A 24907-nucleotide genomic window follows, 5' to 3' on the forward strand; every position below is an offset into this window, starting at 1 on the left:
GCTCCTGAAGTCGAGTGAACGATGAGTGTGGCGCAATACGAGGTTGGCGTCAAAGCGTGAACCGTGATTGGCTTCAGTACGTCACCAAACATCCTGTGAGGCTCAGAAATATTTCAAGGCATATTTCTTGGTTTCTCTGAGGAAACTGGAAACAGCCAGATAGAAACTGTATGAGATGAGTGTGGCAGTGTTATTGTATGACTGAGGAAAGAAACAGCCGGACGGTGAATACCTGAGGTATCTAGCTTGGCTTCCACGATCAACTGCGTTGCAGCATTTGGACGCACCTGCAGTACGCCACCGCAGCGTGAAACCTGGCTGTAGTCCGATCAAATACGAGTATGCTTGAAATACCCCGCCTTCTCTCCCGTCGAACACATCTGCACGCTTTTTGCTCAAGCTACACAATCGCCTTTCTCACCTCCCGTCGTTGCCTAAGGGTAGACATGGATCTACAAACTCCCTACATATACTCCCCCATTCAGCCCAATCAACTACGATTACTGAGCTTTCTCCCCTCGGAGTACCACACAGCTATTGTCCTTGAGACCTTCTCTGTCGAAGACCCGCTTCCACATTACCGTGCTCTATCCTACACATGGTCCACCCCCTTCAACAGGTCTGCAAAAGTCCCGTTCTATCCAAATAGGCACAGCCCACCTCCCCGTCCTAGATTCACTGCAGCCTTTCATCCAGGCGTTGAGGGCAAAAAACATACTATGCGACGGCAGATGGTGGATAGACTCTATATGCATTGATCAAGCCAACCTAGAAGAAAGAGCGCAGCAGGTGAGACTGATGCAGCGTATTTATCGCGGGGCTGAACATGTGGTTGTGTGGTTGGGAGAGGTGTCAAGGGATAGCGACCTTGCTGTTGAATTTATCAGACTTCACGATAAGGCTAACAGGGAACAATGGAGTATCAAGCGGATGCGCAGGATGCTGCAGACGGACGAGTATTCCGCACATTGGGCAGCGCTGACCAATTTCCTGTCTCGGAAATGGTGGATGAGGATCTGGACGATTCAGGAGTTTGTCATACCACGGAGTGTCTCCTTCTGGTGCGGCATGCAGGAAGTCAGCCGGGATGCTGTGTGCCATAGTATATCAGTCGCGGACAAGTGTACCTCTGTTGGTATCAAAGAGACGCTCGCCTTCCGCTCTGGGCTCAACCGGGGAAGAGCGCGGGACTTGTACAAGATGCAGGTAGCAGACGGTGTCAGTTTGAAGCGCACGCTGCTCTCACTAACTGCTTACTTCTGTTTCATGGACGCAACCGATGATAGAGATCGTCTATATGGGCTTATGGCGCTGTCAACCGACGGATCGTCGCTTCTGGACGTCAACTACTCCCTGAGTAGCGAAGAAGTGTACTTGCGTTTTGCACAGGCTTTCATCGCACGGCACAAGTCCCTGGACATCATATGTTTCGCGACGATATACAGCGCGCCGTCCGGTTCTTCATTGCCATCTTGGGTGCCTGACTGGCATTGGAGGAATGCGGGCCAAGTGACTCCTTTAATGGTCTGCCAGGCTCACAACGACCAGATTGGAAATCTACGGCCTTCCAAACACTTCGGAGATGGCCCCTATATCTTCTACTCAGCGTCAAAAAACACACCAGCTGTTTATGAGTTCCAAGGGTCGAAGTTGTCTGTTCGAGGGGTTATCGTGGATGCCGTTGATGGAATAGCCGGCTCCAGAAATGCTGCATTCGTCCAAAGCTCCGAACATTCTATACGATCGTCAAGCAGCCCCGTAAGGTCACTCTCATCGACGGATATATTGAAGACTGTATGCAAGTCTTTGGTGTGGGACCGCAAAGATCGATACTTACGGCAAGGGATGCCTGCTGCAGAGTTTTACTATGACTTCGTCCGCCTATGTGTGCCGCTCGTAGACGCGGAATCGCAACCCTCTGCTCTTACAGAATTGAAGGACTGGTTCCAGTGGACAAAGTCTCTCATAATCCACGGGCGCACCTTTGAGAGCCTCCTACGCGACAGCTACCAGACTGGCATAGACTTTTCTGGTCCGGCTCCGAACGATGACGAATACATTATGGACACGTTCATGGGTAGATTCTTCGATACGATTATGAGATTCTCCCAGCGTCTCATGGTGAGCCGCTCTGGCCGTCTTGGCATGGTGGGAGAGAAAGCGATGAAGGGAGATCTGGTCTGTGTGCTACATGGCTGTAGCGTTCCTGTTCTACTACGAAAACTGAACGACAGTGCTGACTTCGTCTTTGTGGGGGAATGCTTCCTCGATGGGTGTATGGAAGGTTCGGCTTTGGAGCAAGAAGAGCTTGCTGAAAGGGCATTTTGCATCCAGTAACGGGGTTATTGTATCGCACTTCAACTTCGCAGCAACGTACCGTGACTATGCTTTAGCCTTCCAAACCGCTTTGTCAAAAGGCAGAATGACAGGAAGATCTCTCATGCAGGTCTTCAGGCGGAACAATCCATGTCTGGGTCTCACACAGTGTGACCAAACATGCATTGACGTTGACCTCAGGTATGTGCTGTCCAGGTCACGAGGGCATATTCCTGATGGACAACTGCCGTTGCTCAAGGATGTGCGAACTGCATGGATTTCAAGGAAGTGACCCTCGGGCACAACAATATTTCACCTGACGGGCCGAATGGGGTGGCGGGTAAAGCGAACCGCATATGTGCTCGAGAGGCGACGGACTTCAAGGAGTCGTGACATGTCAATGTGAGCCGAATAGATTAAACGCGGAGTGAGGTGATAAGAAATGCAAATACATGGCGGTTCCGTGCAGCGGAAGGCAGTGTAGCGACGGGTTGGGGATTCTGCAGATGCAATGGAGCATATGGGGAAAGAATCACCAGCGACCACGACGTTCGCAAATTAGGAGATAACGCTAGACCTGTCTTGGAGGAAAAACCCACCTCCACAGATGCAACGGCGCAATGGACAAGGTCGCAATGCCAACGACTGACCTTGTTCATCATTTTTTTGACAGTTCTGAATGACCAACGAAGGCGGCGGGCTGGCTTGTAGACGTGTGCGCTCAAGCCGGAATTGTCAGACGGAATATGCTCCAGAAGCGTGGGCACGGCTGCAACGGAGATGGAAGTCGTACGCCGTGGCAAATATGCGGTTTCTGGAGGTGTTCGGTGCCTGATTGGCGTTGTGGCAAATATCGTCGGAAATTCCGTGCCTGGCTAAAAGGTGGTGGAGGTCAGCGTGTAATGGGTCTTACACAACGCGGGATGCGGTTACGTTGCGCAACGGAGACGAGGGGCAACCCTTAAGAACAAGACATCGGCGGTGGTCGCATGCGGAAGGCTCTCCTTGTGGCGTGTACAGCTCGCCTCAAGATTGGGTTGAGGTTGTAATTTGAAGAAGTTTTGGCAGGCACGTTGACGACTGACGCGATTTGAAAGGTTCCTGCAGGACAGGATGCTGGGCGTTTCATCTGCCTTGTGCGGGCAGCGCTTCGACAGTCGGCACCAATGCGGTTCAATGTGGGTGCATGGAAGCTTGCAGCGATTGCCAGAAGAAGCACCGTCTATAACCGGGAAGGCGACGGCATATAGAGGTTTGCGGTGCTACGTCGCTTTTCGTGACCGCTCCCTGGCCGTCGGCCACTGTGGGCGACGGCGACGAGCTACGGGCGGACGTTCCGAACTGCCCTCGAACGTCGTCGCCAGCGGCACGGGGAGACGGTCGGAAACAGCTCGGACGCTCCAGGATGTGTCTTGGTACGGGCGGTTGCAAGCAAGGTACCGTAAACAGTCTTGGATGACTGTGTGCGGCGCTGTGGTGGTGTTTGGGAAGGGGAGCAGACGCCAATGGGGCTGCGCGGGCGTGTGGGGGCGCACAGGCGCATTTATCATATGAAAGCGATAAGAGACGCGACCTGGGCAGGCGCTCGCACCCAGTGGCTTGGGTGCAGATAAGCAGCGGCGGTGAACAGGGAGCTCTGTCAGCCCGTGACGGCGTCTCAGCACGTGGAGCTGTGAATGTCTGCCGCGCGCAGCAGTCGGTGGGACCTGGGCTAGGCTGGGCAGCGCCCACGATGCTTCGCCATGACAGCGAAGATGGTGTCGAGAGAAACGCAGACGCGTCGGGCAAGCGCGCGGGTGGGGTCGCCTGGCCGTCCAAGTTGGAGGACCCTGTTGGCGGCGGAAAGCGTGCGCTGTGGCGCCGTGTGCGAGGTCCTCACGCGGCCGGATTGTCTATCAGATTCCAAAGGCGACAGCAATGTGACGGCCCCAGTGTCGAGCAGCAGCCGGCGTCGTGCAGACTGCAGACAGGTGCGGCTGCGCTGCAATCCTCCCCTGTGCCCCCAGTGCCAGTGCCGGTCGCGCCTTCCCTGCGCCGGCACCGTGGCGCTTGCCAAATCAGCAGCGGCGCCTTCCTCCCCACGCTCTTATCGTCCTTGGCAGCTCACCGACGATCCGTGGCTTGTCTGTTCAGCACATCAAACCGCCTCATCCACGGCTGCCCTCGACTCTCCCCGTTCCCACCCCAGCGCGGGCGCCGGGGGCTAGCCTGCACTAGAAAGTGTCCACCGCACACCTGGCGCCGCCGCTCCGCACCGCACCTCGCCCATTTACTCCCAAAGCCCTCGCGGCCCACGGTCGTACACCATCCACGCTCTCCTTTTGGCTGTGCGACGGCCGCGCTGCCCTGCCGCCCTCGGATGCTCCCGCGCGCACCGACGCCGTGGTTGTGAAGCGCTCCTCTTATCTCGTACGCCAGCCTCAAGACCCCTACGGCTACTTATCCGCCCATATAAATCGCTCACGGAACCCCCGCTGACAACAGTTGGTAGCTTCTTGGCCGTCCTGCGTCCCCTGGCTCAGCCCTTCTTTTTGATTCCCTTTCGACCCCCATCTTGAGGGCCTTCCATGAACTGTCCGTTTGCCCTACAGGAAGCACACCACGGCCGTGTGACCAGGCCCTCCCCTGATGTTCAATAACAACCACCACAACTACCTCGTGCCTGTGAAGCCAGCAACGAGGGACGACCCGCGGATTCCTCGTGCGCAGGACACGCAGCTCCCTCGTGGAGAATGCAGCTTCGTTGTGCCCGCTGCGACGCTAGGCGGTGCGCGAGAGCGATGCTCGTGCCGCAGCTTCTTCCCGGACTCGCTGGTACGCTCGCAATGCGGCTGCGGCCATCAGGCCTGGCATCACGAACCGGAACCAATCTCTACCGCCATGGCAGATCAACATGATCTTGTCGTGGCGGAACTGAGGCGCCTGAGGGAGGAAGTGAAGAAGCATGAGCACCTGGAGCACAAGCTGAAGCAGGAACTCTTCAAAGAGCGCATGGCTAGGGAGGAGCACTTCCGCACCTTCAAGGCTATCGAGGCGCGCATGTACGCCAACATGCAACATATGAAAGTGCACATGGACGACAAGGTCGAAGCAGTGGTGGACAAGACGCAGGAGTTCAATGACCAGATGAAGGCCATGCAAGAGCGGTTGACCTTGGTTGACGATGTCACTATGGAACTCGAGAACAGGATGGACCGCATAGAAATAGCCAGTGGGTCCTCAAGAGAGCCGACACCGGGAGCAGCGACACCGAAGCCTCTGCTTTCTCCGCCCAAATCGGTGCCCCCTGTGCCTTCATTGCCATTGCTCATGCACTCACAGCCCTTACTGGGTCAACTGCCTATTCGCAACGACAAGAAGTATCCATTGTCGTGGAGCGCACGAGTCATCTTCGTGCCGCGCAAAAGTCAAAAGTTCGCCTACGATCCAGACAGCAACGGCTACAAGCGGTGTGCCACACGCAAGTTGCAGCAGACCATGAACTTTCCCAGCCAGGACAGCTCGTGCTTTGCGAATTGCATCGAGACCACGTTCAAGGGTATCCTCCGCGGTCGACCATGGATGCCCCTGACAGCCCATCGTCCTGCCGACGAGCCGTTTGGGCGTATGGCGCTTGCACTCCTTCCTTCAGACCTCACCCACCGCAGTGTATGGGATTACCCATTCCTCGAGGATCATTGCATCGCGCACGACAAGATGCAAGGTGACATTCTGTACATTGCCCTACAATTCGAAGACGTGACATGGAACGAGATTCGCTTCTTACCGGCCATTCTTGGCGCAGATGACTCTTGCTGGAAGCACGACGAAGAGTTGGACGGGAACGCAAAGTACAAGAGCCTGGATTCCGAAATAATGTACGATTACCAGGACCCTCCACCTACCTATTCATCTCGAACTCACTCGATGGCGGATAGGGCGCCCTCGAAACTGGATGTCCTTGCCGATTCCGCCTCGATGCTGAGCCCCATTGAGCGCCTACAGACGCGATCGAGCCACTACTCCTCAGAGCGCAGTAGCCTGCGTAGCTTCTCGACAGAAGAGACGGCTAGTTACGAAGGCACCGAAGATGACGAGCATCGCGACAAGAAGCCCAAGCTCAGATCGAAGCAGTCGATGCCTGGCGTCAACAGTGCAGGCCATGCGCCGTCGCCGCTTTACGTTTCCGGCCGCTCCAAGCGAAAGATGCCCGTCCGCGAGAAGGGCCCCAAAGAACCATTGCACTTTAGCGTGTCCAACGTCACGAAGTGGCGACCCAACCTCCTCCACACTTCGTCGAAGGGCAAGGAAGCGATACAGGAATAATGTCACCGTGCTATGTATCACCACCACTCATCACCTGTTTCATTTGTGCAAATTCAAGATTTCGTTTTATTCCGAGGCAAGGCGTTCACACAAAAAGCCTGGCAAGGACGGGATACCCAGATGGCGTTTGCTCAGTTCTGCAAGTTAGATTTCGACGCTTCGGCACTCTTTAGAATAGGCTTTCCTTTTGGTATTGATCAGGACAGTGGCGACTGCTTTGCAGGCTGGACAATACCTCATAGCATGCGCTACGACGCTCTCGTGAGATAAGGCGCGCAATAATCGAATATATGGTAAAGCTCGACCAACGTTGCTGTGTTTGGCATTTGATAGCGCGACATGATGGGCCTCGTGCCCAGGTCTGGCAGATAACGGTCAGGCAGGGACTACCTTGCATAGCTCGGTACCTGAGACCCTATCTGTGGAGCCGTTGCACCAGCATGCAGGTTACCTTGGATAGCCTACACAAGGCAGAGATAAAGATACGATGTCGGAGCACGAGAGATAAGCCAGATACCTATTTGTATGTATTCTACTTGGCGACTTGGCTCGCTAGATGGTGTTGCAGTATCGAAGATTAGGCGCCGTGCCGCATGCCGTTCGCTACACCCATTACCGAACAACGTAGGTATGGCCAGGCGTCTATCAGGCGAAAGACTGTCTGCAGTAAATGTGGTAGTCGAACACCTGGCGCGACGCAGCCGTCTTGTTATCAGATAGCATAGGCAGGAATCAGCTGATTATAAAACAATCGCTTACGCCCAGGAAAGGCGGGTTGTGCGCGAGCGTTGCATCGAGTTGTTCGAGAAGCGTTCGGCTGGTCTAAATACGAAAGGGGGCGTAAGCAGCCTCCTTCAGCTACGCCGCGCGCGTGCTGTCTGCTACTTCCCTATTATATACCTATACGAGGATTCCGGAAGCGCCTCGTCTGGGCGTTGGCATTGTTTGACGGCCCTGGCAGGAGTGGGGAGGAGTGGCGGTAGGGGTTACGTGCGAGAAGTGCCTGGTGTAGGTGGGCGTTCTGAGGTCTACCTGCCTTTCTTCAGAGTCGAAATGATCTAGAGATGTATCGCTGGGACCCTCATGAATTATTGGAGGCTCGTCTTGCTTCTGGTAAACAGCCTTTGAAGTGTAAGACAGTCCCATCTTTGGCGGAGCTTGGCACTCTCCCATTTGCGGTGGAAACGCGGGGATGCGGGGGAAACGGAATCGTGGGTAACCTCACCATCGGTTCGGGAAGGCGCGAACAAGGCAATACAACGCTTCTGCTACGCCTGCGAGTGAGACATGCGAAAGTTCCGTGAGCGCATGCCTTCACGGCCGCCGTCACGCATCGTCCGGGCTACTCGATTGAGCGTGCCGGACCTTTATGGCTTCCTCATCCTTATCATACTGGGCTATCGTCGATCATGGCTCCGCACCCCCCGCCGGACCACTCACAGCCGCCAGACGTAATTCACCGCTCGCCAGCCTGTCACGCGGATTGGACGGCGCCCTATCACGGTGCCGAAGAGCAGGATTGCACATCGGTTGTGCCCGGTCAACGGGTGTCTTATCCCGTTGGTTTTAGGCCTGCAACGCCAGCACGCCTACGTTGTTCTTGGAAGTGGCCTGCCATCGAGCCGTCTCGGTGGCTAGAAGCTTGATAGAACGTTACATTGTAACCTGGGCCTAACTCCGACTATACATAGGCCCGCCCCCATGCTGCCCTTTGTTTCGCGACCGCGACCGCGACTTCTTCTCACGCTTTCTGACGAGATCAACCGGACGACTTTGCTGTCGAACGGGCTTCAGCACGCCTTGGCTCAGAGTTGCTTTTAGGCATCTTCACCGCGCACACAGCCGGTGTTGACTCTTTGCCCTGCGCCATCGCGCATCTCCATAGCGCCTCATCCGCTAGCTCGACGCCTGCTCTGCGCAACCGCCCCCCATGGCCGACGACACCAAAGGCACTGGGACCTTCGAGCCCGATGCGAAACACGGCCTCGAAGTGACGGCATCCAAATCCTCCTCCGATGGCAACAACCCCGTCGCTATTGAAGGCCAAACAGAGCACCTCCCGACGTTCGAGCATGAAAAGAGACTCGCACTCAAGTTCGACATCCGCATCCTGCCCATGCTAGCCGTCATGTATCTCTTCAATGCACTCGACAAGGGCAATTTGGGCAATGCGAAGACAGACGGCATGGACAAGGATTTGCATTTCAAGTCGGGCCAGTACAATACCATGTTGAGCATCTTCTTCGTCCCGTACGTGCTGTTTGCGCCGCCGATTGCGATGGCGGGAAAGAAGATTGGGCCGAACCGGATGTTGCCGATTCTGATGTTTTGCTTTGGAAGCATGACGCTGTTAGCCGCGTCTGTGAAGAATTTCGGCGGCATGATGGCTTTGCGGTGGTTCTTGGGTGAGTGCTATTTCATATTCTTGCATGTGCTTGCTAGTCATGCCACGACATTCGTATCCGTCGCACGATGAAAGCAAAAGCTGACCTATGCTAGGTATGTCGGAAGCCGCATTCTTCCCACTGGTCATCTACTACCTCACCACCTTCTACCGTCGCGGTGAACTTGCCCGTCGCCTCGCCCTCTTCTATGCCGCCTCCAACATCGCGAATGCCTTTTCCGGCCTCCTCGCATTCGGCGTCTTCCACATCAAAGATTCGAAGCTCGATGCGTGGCGCTACCTCTTCATCATCGAGGGTACCGCCACCATCCTCGTCGCCTTCTTCGCCTACTGGTGGCTCCCCAAGTCCGCCTACGAAGCAAAGTTCCTCACCGAAGAAGAAAAGAAGCTCGCCTTCACCCGCATCCAAATCGACTCCTCCGCCATCGTAGGCGAGAAATTCGTCCTCAAAGACGCCCTCCAAATCTTCAAGCTCCCCTCAACATACGGCTTCCTCGCCATCGAAATCTGCCTGGGCGTCCCCCTCCAATCCGTCGGCCTCTTCATGCCACAGATCATCAACGCCCTCGAAAAAGACGTCGTACAAGTCAACCTCAAAACCGTCGCCCCAAACTGCGTAGGCGCCGTCTTCCTCCTCATCCTCGCCTTCGCCTCCGACTACTCGCGCATCCGCTTCCCCTTCATCGCCCTAGGCTTCGCCCTCACCTTCTGCGGCTTCATCATCTTCGCCGCCATCGACGTCCCGTCGCACCTTTCCACCGCCTACTTCGCAGCCTTCATGATGGTCTGGGGGACCTCCGCGCCGTCCGTCCTGCTCTCCACCTGGTACAATAATAACATCGCGCACGAGGGGCGTCGCGTAACGCTCACCTCGGTGGGCATACCGCTTGCCAACCTAATGGGCGTGGTATCCTCTAATATCTTCCGCGACGAGGACAAGCCTAAGTATGTGCCTGCACTGGCGACGACGGCTGCGTTCGGCGCGACGGGGTGCTGCATTGCGTTGCTGCTGGGGAGTTATATGATATTCGATAATCGGCGGAGGAACAGGAAGCAGGGGGTCAACCTGACTGCGCGGGACGTGAGCACTGCGATTTTGAGGGAGGGGCCGAATAGTGCGGATTTTAGGTGGTTTTTGTAAGGAAGCCTAACCGTAACCCAAAGAGAGAGGGAGGGCGTGATGGGTTTGTGTATAGCTTGCTGGTGGGAAGGTAGGTGTGTAGTGAAGTGAAATTGTGGGATAGATACCCTGAATGGATGTACGCTTTCACTCTTTGACCTCGGCTGGAATTGCTGCATGGATCGGTGTTTTGGACGAATGATCATACGCGAGAAATTAACAACGTGATAGATGACGGACTATCTGACTCCGAGCACGCTCTCGCACTCACTGGTGTAGCTAAACGCGAGTATGAGTATGCTAACCTACCCGTTTAAGCCTAGCGCCCCTCTATCTGCATGCATGCTCTCCACTTGACTCACCATCCCTCAGTCGCGCTACACGTCGGCATACTACGACTGTTCTTCAGGCCCATCGATACATCATCAGCAAGCTTCCAGCGCATTGTCCCCCCTCTAACTCCTAGTGTTCTGAGTGGTCCATGGCCTGTTAAGCTCAGCATCTATTACGCGCCTAGCAGCTGTTAACCACAACACCATCTGTATACAATCTCTCCATCGCTAGTAGCTGTTAAATAGCTGTTATTCTATAGCAGCTACCAATAGAAATAGCTTACTAAGAGCCTACTGCGATACTATCAAAGCGCTAGCAGATGTCATTTCAGTAATGAACAGCTGACAGTGCTTCTTAGAACTACCGATCTGCGTATGTGTATATCCTACGGTTCCAGACCTTACTACGAAATGTGATGATCGGTACTCGTCGATAAATTGAATTGTCCAGTCATACCTCGGATGCGCGGCAGGGTAATGTTCGCCGCCATCCTGCCTGTTAGAGCTTCGGCGTGCGGTGTGACATCGCGAGCGATGACTCCTCCTGTGACTGCAGTTGCGAAGTGATGATCGGGGAATGGCGAATTCTGCAGAACATCAGTCGATGGATTTCATCAGAAGCAATCTGAGAATAAATGGTTTATCGTGGATGGAGGTTAACGGTGCGAATTCAGGCAACGATGCTGGTGCTCAACAAGCACGACATGAACGAGCGAAAACCAACCACTAAGTCACGACTTCCGGTCAAAAGCCACCCTGAGGCCGCCTCGCAATCGGTTTGTCGCACAAGATGACTGCACCTGCACCAATGTGTGAGTCGTACTCGCCACACCCCCGCTCCGCATTCAGGCGTTCCGTCGCGCCCTGATTCGGCTAGGCAGCAGCTGCCTGGTGCATGTACAGCCTTACTACGCGCCATTGTGTATATAGCTCGATGAGGGAACTGTGCTTTTGGGAATTATCGAATAATTATGGCTCAGATACCTCTACCTTTTGACAGACTTCCTGCGTTTATGAATGAGAATGGGAATGGTGCTGATGGTGCCACCGCACCAAAGACTTGGAGGGAGAGGCAGGAGAGGGAGGAGATGAAGAAGACGGCTGTGATCGAGGCTACGCCCAAGGAGCCTGCTGGACCGCCGGGCAGTCTGGCGAGCATTCACAATGTGTATGCGGATCCGTGGATGTCGAATAAGGTATGTGCTTGGTCCGGTGTTTCTCACCTTCCCAATGAGTGCGCAAGAGACGGGATCCAGGAACAGCACGGGACACTCATAATGTCCAGTTCTACGGTGCTTCTCCGTCCATGAGAAAATACGCGCTAAGATACCTCAAGTGGTCAACCCAATACCCCACGCGAGCCGGTCCGCCAGCAGAAGATGCGTACTCTTTACAGCATGCTTTGGTCGCTCGGTACAAGCTCTCCGATGACCCTAGCAAGACTCTGGACCTGCATTCCATCGTAGTGCAAAGCCCGCTTTTGAAGAAGAGCCTGGGCAAAGTCCTGGACGGATACCCAGGTATCACGACCGAGCTCGAGCGCGTAGAGATCAACGCGCCGTTCGAATGTTTCGTGCATAGGTGGGACTGTCTCCAGGCAGAGCGCGTGGCTCTCACTCGGAAGAGGCAGAACCCGGCGCCGGGGGCAGCGCAGAGGAACAAGGATGCCGTGGCTCATCTGGAGGCTCTGTATAGGACGCTGGAAAGCGAACTTGCTTCCGTCATCCGCGAGAAGGAGGATCTCATTGCGCATGGCGTGATGAGATTCGATAAGCTGTGGACGCTGTTCGAGCCTGGGTGTCTTGTGTACCAGAAGCGTGACGGGCACGACCGCGTTTACAAGCTCAAGAGCGCGAAGATTGAACAGGTGACTGGGGGACGGGTGTATAAGCTTGAATGCCAGTATGTGGACTTTGACGGTACGAACTTTGGGTATAACAAGGAGAATATCAGCATCAAGGAGTTCAAGGGGACGAAGAAGATTGCGAAGTTCGAGGCGTATCCGTTGGAGTTTTATGAGGGGGTGGAGGAGCTGAAGGCGAGGTTGATGGAAAGAGGCGCCATGTTTGAGGCGTACAAGGAGTATCGCTTTGTTGCGTACGATGGCATTGCTACTGGGAAGGTAACCCGTGGCGAGCAGAAGATGAACGTGAAGAGCCGCATTATCATCGACGCGTATTCCGCCTCGAGGTACGGGAACAAGCCCAGCCTGGAGCTGTTCGAGACGCCGGAAGTCGCCCAGGAAGTCGCGAGTCCGGCCAACAACGAGGATACCGACGAAGACTGCGTCATGCTCGACGAGAACGTGGGCAAAAAGCAAGAACCAGCGCCAGTCGGCAAGGTGCCCGTTCCCACTGCGGACACCTTCATCCTCACGCCTGAACAGCGCCTCGTTGCCTCGGCCACCGTCCGCGGCTACAGCCTCCGCGACAAGAAGTGGTGCAGCTTCTTCATCTCCAGCGTCTGCGACATCACCTGGAACGAAGACGCCTTCGCCTCTCTCGTCGCCCCCCAAGAACAGAAAGACCTCATCCTCTCCTTTGCCGAGAGCCAGGTCAAGTCCCGCGACGACTTCGACGACTTCATCCAGGGCAAGGGCCAGGGCATCATCATGCTTCTCGCGGGCCCGCCGGGCGTGGGTAAAACCTTGACGGCGGAAAGCGTCGCCGAAGCGATGAAAGCCCCGCTGTACAGCATCGGCGCTGCAGATCTAGGAAGTGAGTGTTATGACTGGAAACCCCTTCCACCGCGTCCGTGCGGTATGCGCGCGCGTGAATATAAAGCCATGCTGAACGCAGACACAGGTAAGCCAGCGCAGCTCGAAAACAAGCTGCACGACATCCTCGAGATGTGCGCGAAGTGGAACGCCGGTAAGCCATGACCCCTTTCTTCTCCCCTCCCCTCTCCTTATCCATGCCGGCGAGACGAGACTAACGCAAATAAAAGTCCTCCTCATCGACGAAGCAGACGTCTTCATGGAAACCCGCTCCCCAACCGACCTCGACCGCAACAAGCTCGTCGCCATCTTCCTCCGCCTCCTGGAATACTTCTCCGGCATAATGTTCCTGACGACAAACCGCCTCGCGCACATGGACGCCGCGTTCGAGTCTCGGATCCACCTCACCCTCAACTACACCGAGCTGGACAAAGCCTCCCGCAAACATATCTGGGCTAGTTTCCTGACCTCCCCGTCCCGCATGAGTAATAAGAATAGGAATGGGAATGTAGGCGAGGGGAGTTTTGGGGAGGTGGAACTGGAGAAATTGAGTAGGGAGAGGCTGAATGGGAGGCAGATTAAGAATGTGGTTAAGACGGCGGGGTTGTTGGCTGGGAGGGGAGGAGGGGCTTGGGATGGGGCATTTGGAGACGGTGTTGAGGTTGAGGAGGGGGGGGGAGAAGAAGGTGGGGTTTTTTGGGGTGGGGAGTAGAACCCATTCTTGCGAAGTGATGGGACGATGTACCTAGGTATGGAAGCACACTGCAGGTAGCTGGACATGTAGTCTCGAGCAGCAACATGGAAATTGGACATACATTACCAGGTTGCGATTCTAGAGATGGAGCGGGGATTGAAGTATACTATGGCACTGTTGGCCAGAGTTTATCATTCAACTGTTGTTGAAAAAGGTTAACGGTTGTTCCAAAAGGTGTTTCGGTGCGCTTCAGGTTTACATGCAATTCTTTCTTGAGAACCGTGCGTGGAGATGGATTGATGTTGAGGTTGTATAGGTTTGAGGTAGGAACCGTGAAGACGAGTGGGTACGATCTATGCATTTCACGTCCTGGTAAGCGGTCCTAAATTAGGCCAAAGAAGGACCAGTTTTGTAGGTGAGGATTCTTGCAACCGTCCGGTCTTTCGCGTTCTAGGCAACGAGCAGCACGTGATATTCTTATGCCAAAAATGGCTAGCACAGCCCACGCTAACATAGCGCCACCCTCTCCACTTCTTCTGCAGCGCAACTTGCACACCCCTAACCTCAACCCCAAATCACCGCGCAACTCCATCACTATGTCGTGGCGCAACCAGGGCATCACCGGCTCTAACAACATTCCTCTAGGAAACCGTCGACGCATTGGTGGCGACAGCAACGGCGACGATGGAGCTTACAATCCTTCTGAGCCGTCTGCTGGCCTCGACCTGAAGCGTGGTCGCAGCCCGACACGAGGTAAGTCACAATTGTCACTTCTGCTACTGACATTCCGCTGACAATTGTCGCAGATGCCGACGGTCCTTCGCGCCGCAAGAAGCGCAACCGGTGGGGTGATGCGAGCGAGAACAAGGCCGCTGGTTTGATGGGCTTGCCCACTGCCATCTACTCGGCCATGACTACCGAACAGCTTGATGCCTACACGTTGCACTTGCGTATCGAGGAGATTACCCAGAAGCTGAAGATCAACGATGTTGTTCCAGCCGACGGGGACAGGTATGCTCATATTTTTGCCACGCCACCAGCTCAACACTAACGTGCCCAGGTCACCTTCTCCTCCGCCGCAGTACGACAACTACGGTCGTCGTGTGAATACGCGCGAGTTCCGCTACCGCAAGCGCCTCGAAGACGAGCGCCATAAACTTGTAGAGAAGGCGATGAAAACGCTTCCTAACTACCACCCACCGGCAGACTACAGGCGTCCTACTAAGACACAGGAGAAAGTCTATGTGCCAGTCAATGACTACCCGGAGATTAACTTCAGTATGATACTAACCCCTCTAACTTTCTTTACTCGTCTACTTCCTTTCCCTTGCCTTCGTCTTGACCGTTTTGCACAACCTGCCGACTGTGTAGCATCGCATCGGTGGCCTCTTTGCAAAACCAAGTCACTAACCCGAACCACCCCTTTGCTCAAAACCAATATTTGATCACATAACTAACTACAGATTCTTTCTGCACTAACAGTTGGATTACTTATCGGCCCGCGAGGCAACACGCTCAAAAAGATGGAGTCTGAGTCCGGCGCGAAGATTGCGATCCGTGGCAAGGGCTCCGTCAAGGAGGGCAAAGGTCGTTCTGACGCAGCTCACACCAGCAACCAGGAGGAGGACTTGCATTGTCTGATCATGGCCGATACCGAGGACAAGGTGAACAAGGCGAAGAAGCTGATTCACAACGTCATTGAGACGGTGCGTATTTCCCAGTTCTTGATTTGACATAAAGCTAATGCTGTGCAGGCTGCGTCCATTCCAGAAGGCCAGAACGAGCTCAAGCGCAACCAGCTTCGTGAGCTTGCCGCTCTCAACGGTACCCTCCGTGACGATGAGAACCAAGCTTGCCAGAACTGTGGTGAGATCGGCCATCGCAAGTACGACTGTCCTCAGAAGCAGAACTTCACGGCCAGCATCATCTGCCGTGTCTGTGGACAAGCTGGGCATATGGCTCGCGATTGCCCCCAGCGCAAGACTGGACAACCCTGGCGCAACGACAACCGTTTCGGCGATCGCCCCCAAGCCAGGATTGGCGGTGCCGAGAACGAGCTCGACAGCTTCCTCAACGAGATGGGTGGTGGCGACGGGCGATCCGCTGGAGCCATCGAATACAACGGCAATGGAGGCGGCTATGGTGGAGAGGAACAGCGCGCTGCGAAGCCTTGGGAACAGCGCCCAACTGGAGCGCCTGCTCCGTGGGCTCGTGGCAACGACCGCAGCGACGATCGTGGCCAGGGCTCTTCTGCCGCTCCGTGGGCTAGTGCCGGTCAAGATTCGTACAGCCAGGGAGGCTATGGAGGCGGTGCAAGTGCAGGTGCAGGTGCTGCTCCGTGGGCTGCTTCTGGCGCCAACGCTTCTGCTTCTTACGGCTACGGAAACTATGGATACGACCAACAGGCTGCTCCAGGTGCCGCTCCTCCTGGCATGAGCTCTTACGGCTATGGTGCTGCTCCTGGCGCGCAGGCCGGCCCGCCTCCTGGACTTGGACCTCTCTTCCAAAACTATGCTGGCAACGCTGGAAGCCCGCCTCCTCCACCTCCGCCTGGCTCTGCTCCCCGCCGCCTCCTCCAGGTGACGCTCCGCCCCGCCTCCTCCGTCCGACGCCCCTCCGCCACCTCCCCACCGCCGCAGTAGATGCGTTCTTCGTCGCTGGTCACTTGCGCGTTATTGCAGAAGGTATCTTCGCCTTTCTCCAAAGCGCCTGATTCAACGGCTATGAGAGGACAATGCGTTCTCTTCCTGGACTCCCGGCAGACTGAAGTGATTTGGACTGCTTTGACATGTCAGGAGAGTTTTGCACCCCGGATTAGAACTACACCCGAAAATGGATTCCTAACTTGTATACTTTCGGCGCAGGTCAGTAGGTAGCGTAAGTATACGAAAAGCCGTCTTGGAAATTTGTATTTGCCTTTGAAATGTCTCGCACATGCAGTAGCTGTCTTTGTTAATACATGAAATCTCTTGTTTCCAATACGTGCGTGCTTCACAAGCTTCGGTACATGTAAAGATCACAGCTGTGCTTAGCAGAGCTTCTACAACCTGACACGTAGAATTCGCTTCGGCAGGTTTGTCCTGGAGTCAGTCGCAGTTGGCAAAGTCGACGTGGTGCAGGTGCCCTGTTGCCAGTTTGGCGCCGTCGATCATGCCAAGGCGACAGGGTGTGGGCGCGGAAGCGACGATGACGAACCGCAGCGACAGCACCAAAAGCGCTCAGCAGCATCAACATTGCCAACACAACCCGCGCAGTCACTCGACCCGCTCGCTCAACTTATTATTCGACCCTCACCGCCGCTTCAATATATAATAGTAATCGCACACCTCCTTCGCTTGACGGCCAACCGAGCGGCCTTACCACGCGGAGCTGGTAGGCACACGCACGCTCGCTTTTAGCACTACCCCGCTGCTATCTTCTCCACGCAGCATGGAGAAGATAAAAGTTAGCAAGGTTGCTCCCCTGCACGCTTCGATGCAAGGGGAAGAGACTGAACGTCTAAAGGTCGAGAACGTCCAGGCATTCTCCCGCGGCTCCGGCTTCGACGGCACGTTGCACCTAACAACCCACCACATCATCTTCAGGTACCTGCCGCCATGCCCTCCAGGCGCCGACCCAACCGCGAACCCGCCGCGCGAGAAAACGATATGGATCACGTATCCACAGATCTTCTACTGCTGCCTGCGACCATGTCCGTCCGCCTCGCACTACAAGCCGTCGATCCGCTTGAGGTGTCGCGACTTTAAGATGTTCGCTTTCAACTTCCTCGACGAGAAGGACGCGCGCAACGTATACGATAGCATAAGGGCATTGTCCTGCAAGATTGGACGGCTCGATAGACTCCTCGCATTTGCTTATAACCCTAGACCGCCAGAGAGCGACGTAAATGGTTGGCAGATTTACGATGCGCGGAAAGAGTTTAAGCGACTAGGCATCAGTCCCAAGGACTCGGAGAAGGGCTGGCGGATATCGGAGATCAACACCGACTACAAGGTAGGTCTGGTAAACTTCAGGAAGAGCTATGAGTTCTGACATTCTTTTCAGTACTCGAAGACGTACCCTGCACTTATTGCGGTACCTACCAAGGTCTCCGACAGCGTCCTCCGATATGCGGGCGACTACCGCTCTCGTCAGCGTATCCCTGCGCTCGTATACCGCCATCCTCTGAACAACTGCTCAATAACCCGAAGCTCGCAACCCTTGCCTGGTCTCAGTGGCAAGCGCAATGCACAGGATGAGCGCCTCGTCGCTGCTATATTCGCAACTAATCGTGGGTGGAAAACAACGCAAACCCCTAATCCTACGACTCCGGCGAATACCTCCCCGGAGTCAAGTGTTGTCAATTTAAATGAGTCTGCTGCTGATAGTTCGTTTGTGGGTGTAGACGATGCGGAAGCAGTCAACTCTGGGAGAACAACAGTGGACGACTTGACTGATTCCGCCGAGACTGACCCAGACGCGCCGAAGATATACGGAGCACAGCAGCGGAATCTCATTGTCGATGCGAGACCTACCGTAAACGCGTTGGCTATGCAAGCTGTCGGCTTAGGTTCTGAAAAGATGGAGTACTACCCGGGGGCGGAGAAGGCTTACCTTGGGATTGACAACATCCACGTCATGCGGAAATCCCTCGATTGTGTTGTCGAAGCGTTGAAAGAGTCGGACTACCTCAATGTTGCACCCAACTACGACCTGCTGCGCAAGAGCGGTTGGATAGGACACATTGCCAATATCCTGGACGGTACTGCTTTGATCGCGCGAACTGTGGGCATCATGCACTCGCACGTTCTCATCCACTGTTCCGACGGGTGGGATCGGACCAGTCAACTCAGCGCCCTCAGCCAGATCATGCTCGATCCTTACTATCGGACTCTGGAGGGGTTCATCGTGCTTGTGGAGAAAGATTGGTTATCGTACGGTCATATGTTCCGTCACCGGTCTGGATTCTTGAGCAGCGACAAGTGGTTCACCATCGAGAACGAACGAATTGACCGGAACCGGGACGGGTCAGGCCCTGGCAACGCGTTTGAGAACGCTTTGCGTGGCGCTAAAGGCCTCTTCAACCGTCACAATAATGACTCCACCGAGTCGCTCACCCAGATGACCGATCCTAACGGGGCCGTCGCGGCTGAATTAAATACTTCGGACGTTGACCCTAGTAAAGAGACTCAGTCGAAGCCGTTCGCCAGCAAGATAGGGCCCGCTGAAGAGCACCGCATTACCAAGACTACCGAGTTGTCACCCGTCTTCCACCAATTCTTAGATGCCACATACCAACTACTGTATCAGCATCCCACGCGCTTTGAGTTCAACGAACGCTTCCTGCGCCGCTTGTTCTACCATCTACACTCATGCCAATACGGCACTTTCCTCTTCGACAATGAAAAGGAGCGTGTTGAAGCTCGGGCGTATGAACGAACGCGATCGGTATGGGACTACTTCCTCTGCCGGCGAGAAGAATTCATGAATCCCAAGTACGACTCCACCGTTGATGACTCGGTTCGCGGAAAGGAACGAATTATCTTCCCCAAGAAAGGCGAGGCGCGCTGGTGGGCCGAGCTGTTTGGCAGGACGGACGAGGAAATGAATAGATTTGGCCCGCAAGCCCCGCCGAATCACCTCACCCCACAGACGTCAAACATGAGCAGTCCGCCTAATGGGCGGAGTGGGACTAGCACACCAGTGCCGCAAGAGCCCATTGTTACGGGAACGGAGACAGCAGAGAACGCTACAGGAGCAGGAACTACGGCTGACCCGCCTGTGCAAGTAACATCAAACCCATCCCCAAGACCCAGCGTAGAGGCGGAACAGATGGCAGATCCGCTCGGCGCGGTCAAGGATCTCAGCCAGCAATTCACAGCGAGTCTATCCTCGCTCGGCAAGAACCTCCGCAGCTCCAGTCCTACCGCACGATCTGTCGAAGACCGCAGCCGCTCTCGCTCTCATAGTCGCGTTGAGGCCCGCAAAGAAGTGGAGGTCGAGATGCAGTAGGAACCTATCTCTACCCATGGGCATGATTGTTACCCCAACGGCTTCCCGTTTCACATATATATGGGACCCGAGTTTCTGGCCATGTGGATCCAGTCGTTATCTGAAGAAGAGCTATCGCGTATGAAACTTACGTTACACTCGTCCTCGTCCGACCAGAGTCCGGAGGAGAAAGAATGTTGGCCGTACTCGTCCTCCGAATTTGAGGTTTTTAGCGATGAGGATTCGTATATGGTTACAGATGGAGACCCTAGCGGGATACTTCCCTGTTATTCCAAGTACGTGGACGGAGACAGGTCACCACCGTATTGGACTCTTGATGATGGGCGTCCCGAGAATCGAGACAGCTCCAATGAGATTGCCGGCGATGGCGACGACGGCTACGATGGAGATGTCGATTACGATAGCGACGACGATCACGGCAGTGACAGCAGTGCCCCATACAGCGCATCCAGCCAGCCGAGCTCCCCGCGCTACTTGATCTCTTCACGCTCTTCACGCTCTCCAAGTTTCCCAAGCTCGATTGGATTTCTCTCCGATTACGATGCGGCGAGTGAGCGGTTCTCGAAATTTAGATGGGGCGTGTGGAGGCGCCCGGTGTGGCAGCAGGAACTGAGGTATCACAGGAGGGGAACGCAAAGTATAGGCGGAGTGTGGGAAGGAAAGGGGGTGTCTTGGTAGCGTTCGTTATGCATAGCTGGGCGTTGGTTTGTATATAGGTGCAGCATTGCTAGCGGTATCGGATGGATGTGGTTGGTGAGGATGACATGAAGTCGTCGAATGCAGTACTATTCCGCCAAGTTCCTCGAGAGAAATGCTCCTGTGCTTGCACGGGAATTCGTTTGCGATATCGCATTGGTCCCGAGTACAGGGGCCTTTGATACAAAGTTTTTAGCACATCGTTTTTGGCCTTGGCCTATGCTGTAGTTGGTAGAACGAATGGTAGTGGCTGTTAGCGCGTAGCGGTTGCCTGGCGTGCCTGGCTGGATCCGGTAGCATTTCGGACAGACTTGTCGTATATGAAGTGTCCTTGACTTCAAAATCATCATCATGCCTTCGAACGCTTCACCATTGCTACGATATGGACGTCGAATCTTGTACACCGGCAAAGCCTCCATGCTCGATCCAAGATCTATCGACTGAGCTTGTGCTCATGGTCTTGGAGTACCTCCCTTTTGAATCACACTTCGACTTTGCTTGCACCTGTAGGAGACTTGCCGTTGCCTCGCGAGGTGTGCTGGAACGACATCAAGATGCGTACAGTAAGTATAGGGTGGCTTCTGATCTCGATCCAGCGACTGTGCCTCTGTTGCTGCGGAGTGCTTTCGGACGCGGTGATCCTATACCAGCGTGGCACGTGCGGTCTTTCGAGATCTGGCGCGATCGAGCAAGTTGGGGGGAATGGCAGATGTATAGTCTGACGACACCATTGGTGTGTGGTTCAGAGTGCGGGCCTTCGCGGCTTCGAGTATCAAATGAGGAAGCTGGAAGGTATCTGAAATGGTTTGAGGGACAATTAAGTGAAGAACTTGACGAAGGGGTTGTTGAGGAACTTCTAGAGCAGGTTGGGAGTGGGCGGGATGGGATACTCAAGGCTCTGTTGTTTGCGAAGTGCGAACGCCTTGGGGATTTGAAGTTCGTTACTCGCTGTCAAGAGAAGGGCTCCGGTCTTGCTTCGATGAAGTTGCTCATCGCTAAGTGGCTTCAATACGGGAGTCACGAAACCACCGATAACGACAGCGGTGACGAAAGCGACGACGACAATGACTGTGGGTGCGATAGCTGCGGTGAAAACGACACCCACATGGACAGCGGCAACGACAGCGACTCAGACTGGGAGTCCCTCGACTCTGACGATACTGAACAGCCGCCTCAAAGTACTACCACCGCTTCCTGGCCCCCAGGCTTCGCCGCCATACGCACCCTAGCCGTAGGCGTCTCTTCCGCAACCTGGATGGACGACCCCCGCGAAGACCCCTCCTCCCTCCTCTTCGCACACCTCCTCCGCCTCCCCAACATCCACAGCATCTTCTTCTCCCACCTCCGCACCCACGAATGGAACGACCTCGCCTTCGACGAAGACGAAGACGAATACGGCTACGACGTCCTGCCAAAAGGCAGCTCCTCCATCCAGCACATCTTCCTCCACGGCTGCGACGAGCTCGACTCAGACGTAAGAGACGACCTGTGGGACGCCCCCCGCTCGCTCCTAACCATTTCGTTTCGGCACGACGGCGAGTCCGAGTTCTGGGGCGCAACAGGCACGGCGAACGGGCTTGCTCTTGCGCAGAAAAAGTGCCTGCGGGGGATAATGTGGTATGGGTATGCGTATGGGTGTTTACAAGGGGATCACTGCACTGTGCTCGACAACGAGGAGTTCGACCATTTTAAGCGGCTGCCGGGGGTGACGCAGGTTTCTGTTAGTATGCAGGACGTTGAGCTCGCGATGGAACATGCGGATACGTATGAAAAACTTCGATTCTATGATGAGGATGAGAGGGACGACGAGGACGGGGAAGGCTATGTATTCGATGATGTGGATGACGGAGACAAGTTCTTTGTGAGGAGGTTGGCGACGTTGTTCCCTAGGTCGATGGAGACGTTGGTGCTGTGGGATGAACCGCAGGGGACGGAGAGTGCGCTGCTTGATCGTGCGATGGTCAAGATTATCCAGGATGGACGCTATAAGAACCTGAAAGCTATCTTCTTGCAAGATGTAGAAAGGGCGAGGGAAGGGCCGCGGACGGAGGGATTGTGGTTCCAGGACGCGATTGCGGCGGGGAGGGCAGCTGGTGTTGACGTGCACACGCTCACGAATCGTGGGCCTATGCGGCACAAGCTTGATTTTGTGGAGGCGCCGGATGAATACGACTTGCGGTCTGGTATACATTCTGGCGTGAGGTCTGGTGATTGGGTCTTCGATGCGTATGCCGGACGCAGAGTACCTCTTGGCTGCGGCAAGTGTGGAAGCTGTGAGAACTGTTTGGCGCAGTATGACGCAAGGCTGTGGGCGACGATGAGGACCGATCAAAGCTGAGGGCGGTTGTGGAATGAGAGTCCAGCCCTTGGGTGAACGCACTGTAGTGAATATGATTGATGTACTCAACGTTCTTTCGTGGGATCGCTATCTCAGAATCACTGAGCCGTACTTCCTGGGCCGTTATCGATACGAATCTGTACACATTTGATGTCCAGCTGGATTGTAATGCTCGAACGATCAGAGGGAAGGTATCTTTACAAAGGATGTTAGTCATGAACGTTAGAAAGGCAAGATATGGGAACAATGTGTCAAGTAATGATAAACAAGCCCTGTTTATTCTTTTGCATTGGGGTGTTCCGAAAGTACAGCACATAAGACTCCGTAACCGCTCTTGATGATCAATGACATGACACAAGAAGTTTTGCCCACTCGCCCATCCGAATGCAAAGGAATTTGATATTTAAGCCTGGTTCCTACTCCGATCACTGACGCAAAGGTACGAACCGTTTCATGATACCATGGCCGTCATCGTCAGCCCACTTGCTCGCATGTATGCGAATAGAAAAACTCGTAATCCGTAAAGCAGTCCCTTGACACGCAACGACATGCAACCTTCTACTGCTCCTCTGAGTAGCCCTCTGCGGGTGCGGCCTCGCCCTCACCCTGCTCCGCCTGCCGCTGTGCCTCTGCGGCCTGTTGCGCGGCAAGCGCCTTTGCGCCGTAGTCTTGCGACATGGGCTGAACAACGGGCTGCTCCTCCTTGGGCTCGATGATGGTGACGCTGTCGGGCAGCGACTTGGCAGGGCCGGCCTTGCCCTCGGGATCCGCACCGCGCATGATCTTGACCTTGATACCAAGGACACCCTGGCGGAGGAGGACGTGGCGCGTTGCCTCGTCGATGAAGTCCTTGGCGGGTTGACCGGAGTGGATCATGAAGCCGTCCTATTTCCATGTTAGCTACTGCATTCTTCATTTTTGTGGTAGGGTTCGTTGGTACGTACAGTGAACTTCATGCTCTTCGCACGGGCAGCCCTGAGCTTTCCGGAGACAACAACCTCGCAGCCCTTAGCGCCGCTCTCCATGATGAACCTGAGGACACCATAGCACGCCCTTCGGACGGCAAGACCGTTGAGGAGCTTGTAACGGAGGGACTCGCACTGGGCGACGGCGGAGAGACCACGGTTCTGAACCTTTGCGGCGTAGAGGGAGACGGAGTTCTCGGGGAACTTGAAGCGCTTCTGGATGAGCGAGGTGAGCTCGCGGATGCGGCGACCCTGCTCGCCGAGGACCTCCTGTGTGTGGGTGGCGCGGATGATGATGTCGGTGACGGTGGGAGTCACACGGACCTCGACGCCGGAGTAGCCCTCCTCGGCGAGCTCGCGCTGGAAGAACTCGTTGAGCTCGGCGTAGAAAACACCGTCTGTGAATTCATGTTAGTGATATGCCCTCTGTGTGCCATTGTGCGCAATGCCAATATTCCCAATCGCTCCAGCCAATTGTGCGCTTCGACGACACATCGATTTCCACACACAAAAATATATTTCCTAATCCTCCGCAGTGATGGGGAAAGGGTATATCGTACCAGCAACGAACTTCCTGCGCTTGGAGCTATCATGCCGTCAGTATTCTGCCTTGCCGATCCGCGGTTGTGGGCGGGCACTCACATCTGACCCTGTGCGGTTGCCATGGTGTCGGACTGTGGATTAGTTTCTGAACGCCGGAGTGTTCAGATGTGTGAACCGAGTTGTCGTGTAGTCGTTGGTTGAGGTCGATGGGCTGGCGGGGACTGTTCAAAATACTGGCGTGCAGTCGTGAATTAAGCGAGTGCGCACCGCTAGGCCAATCTTGGCGCACTGCCGCTAGCATCGACGCGAACTCGATTATCCGCGACGGAACTTCACATTGCGATATCGTCTACACAAGTAGAAGGAGACCTCGTGTGGTCGATGAAATATCGATTGAGTTGCTAGTAACAATATCGCTCTATAGCTTGGAAGCCCTCCCTCTACAACCCAAACGCCGGGTGCGATGCTGCACTAGTATTTACACTTC

General features: G+C 55.0%; 8 protein-coding genes across 8 annotated transcripts; 7 read left to right on the plus strand and 1 right to left on the minus strand.

Moving 5' to 3' along the window:
* Positions 1 to 914: 914 nt before the first annotated feature.
* Positions 915 to 2337, plus strand: N0V89_001623 (uncharacterized protein; the record flags this gene model as incomplete). Its single annotated transcript, XM_056210434.1, is given in 2 exon segments — positions 915 to 919; positions 939 to 2337. The coding sequence occupies 2 exon segments, from the start codon at positions 915 to 917 to the stop codon at positions 2335 to 2337; spliced, it is 1404 nt and encodes a 467-aa protein (XP_056077256.1).
* Positions 2338 to 4944: 2607 nt separating this feature from the next.
* On the plus strand, positions 4945 to 6621 carry N0V89_001624 (uncharacterized protein; the record flags this gene model as incomplete). The annotated part of the gene is made up of 1 exon (XM_056210435.1): positions 4945 to 6621. One exon carries the CDS (start codon positions 4945 to 4947, stop codon positions 6619 to 6621), a length of 1677 nt encoding a protein of 558 aa, XP_056077257.1.
* A 1930-nt stretch (positions 6622 to 8551) lies between these two features.
* Positions 8552 to 10166, plus strand: N0V89_001625 (uncharacterized protein; the record flags this gene model as incomplete). The annotated part of the gene is made up of 2 exons (XM_056210436.1): positions 8552 to 9026; positions 9121 to 10166. 2 exons carry the CDS (start codon positions 8552 to 8554, stop codon positions 10164 to 10166), a joined length of 1521 nt encoding a protein of 506 aa, XP_056077258.1.
* Positions 10167 to 11448: 1282 nt separating this feature from the next.
* On the plus strand, positions 11449 to 13905 carry N0V89_001626 (uncharacterized protein; the record flags this gene model as incomplete). The annotated part of the gene is made up of 3 exons (XM_056210437.1): positions 11449 to 11673; positions 11763 to 13347; positions 13424 to 13905. 3 exons carry the CDS (start codon positions 11449 to 11451, stop codon positions 13903 to 13905), a joined length of 2292 nt encoding a protein of 763 aa, XP_056077259.1.
* Positions 13906 to 14483: 578 nt separating this feature from the next.
* Positions 14484 to 16529, plus strand: BBP1 (Branchpoint-bridging protein; the record flags this gene model as incomplete). Its single annotated transcript, XM_056210438.1, has 5 exons — positions 14484 to 14640; positions 14694 to 14898; positions 14948 to 15165; positions 15370 to 15593; positions 15642 to 16529. 5 exons carry the CDS (start codon positions 14484 to 14486, stop codon positions 16527 to 16529), a joined length of 1692 nt encoding a protein of 563 aa, XP_056077260.1.
* Positions 16530 to 17316: 787 nt separating this feature from the next.
* Positions 17317 to 19878, plus strand: YMR1 (phosphatidylinositol-3-phosphatase ymr1; the record flags this gene model as incomplete). Its single annotated transcript, XM_056210439.1, has 2 exons — positions 17317 to 17880; positions 17932 to 19878. 2 exons carry the CDS (start codon positions 17317 to 17319, stop codon positions 19876 to 19878), a joined length of 2511 nt encoding a protein of 836 aa, XP_056077261.1.
* A 1078-nt stretch (positions 19879 to 20956) lies between these two features.
* Positions 20957 to 22912, plus strand: N0V89_001629 (uncharacterized protein; the record flags this gene model as incomplete). The annotated part of the gene is made up of 1 exon (XM_056210440.1): positions 20957 to 22912. The coding sequence occupies one exon, from the start codon at positions 20957 to 20959 to the stop codon at positions 22910 to 22912; it is 1956 nt and encodes a 651-aa protein (XP_056077262.1).
* A 558-nt stretch (positions 22913 to 23470) lies between these two features.
* On the minus strand, positions 23471 to 24542 carry RPS3 (40S ribosomal protein S3; the record flags this gene model as incomplete). Its single annotated transcript, XM_056210441.1, has 4 exons — positions 23471 to 23797; positions 23857 to 24275; positions 24438 to 24463; positions 24520 to 24542. The coding sequence occupies 4 exons, from the start codon at positions 24540 to 24542 to the stop codon at positions 23471 to 23473; spliced, it is 795 nt and encodes a 264-aa protein (XP_056077263.1).
* Positions 24543 to 24907: the final 365 nt, after the last annotated feature.

The sequence above is a fragment of the Didymosphaeria variabile genome (assembly GCF_027946475.1).
Source record: "Didymosphaeria variabile strain IMI 356815 chromosome Unknown scaffold_1, whole genome shotgun sequence".
NCBI lineage: Eukaryota > Fungi > Ascomycota > Dothideomycetes > Pleosporales > Didymosphaeriaceae > Didymosphaeria > Didymosphaeria variabile.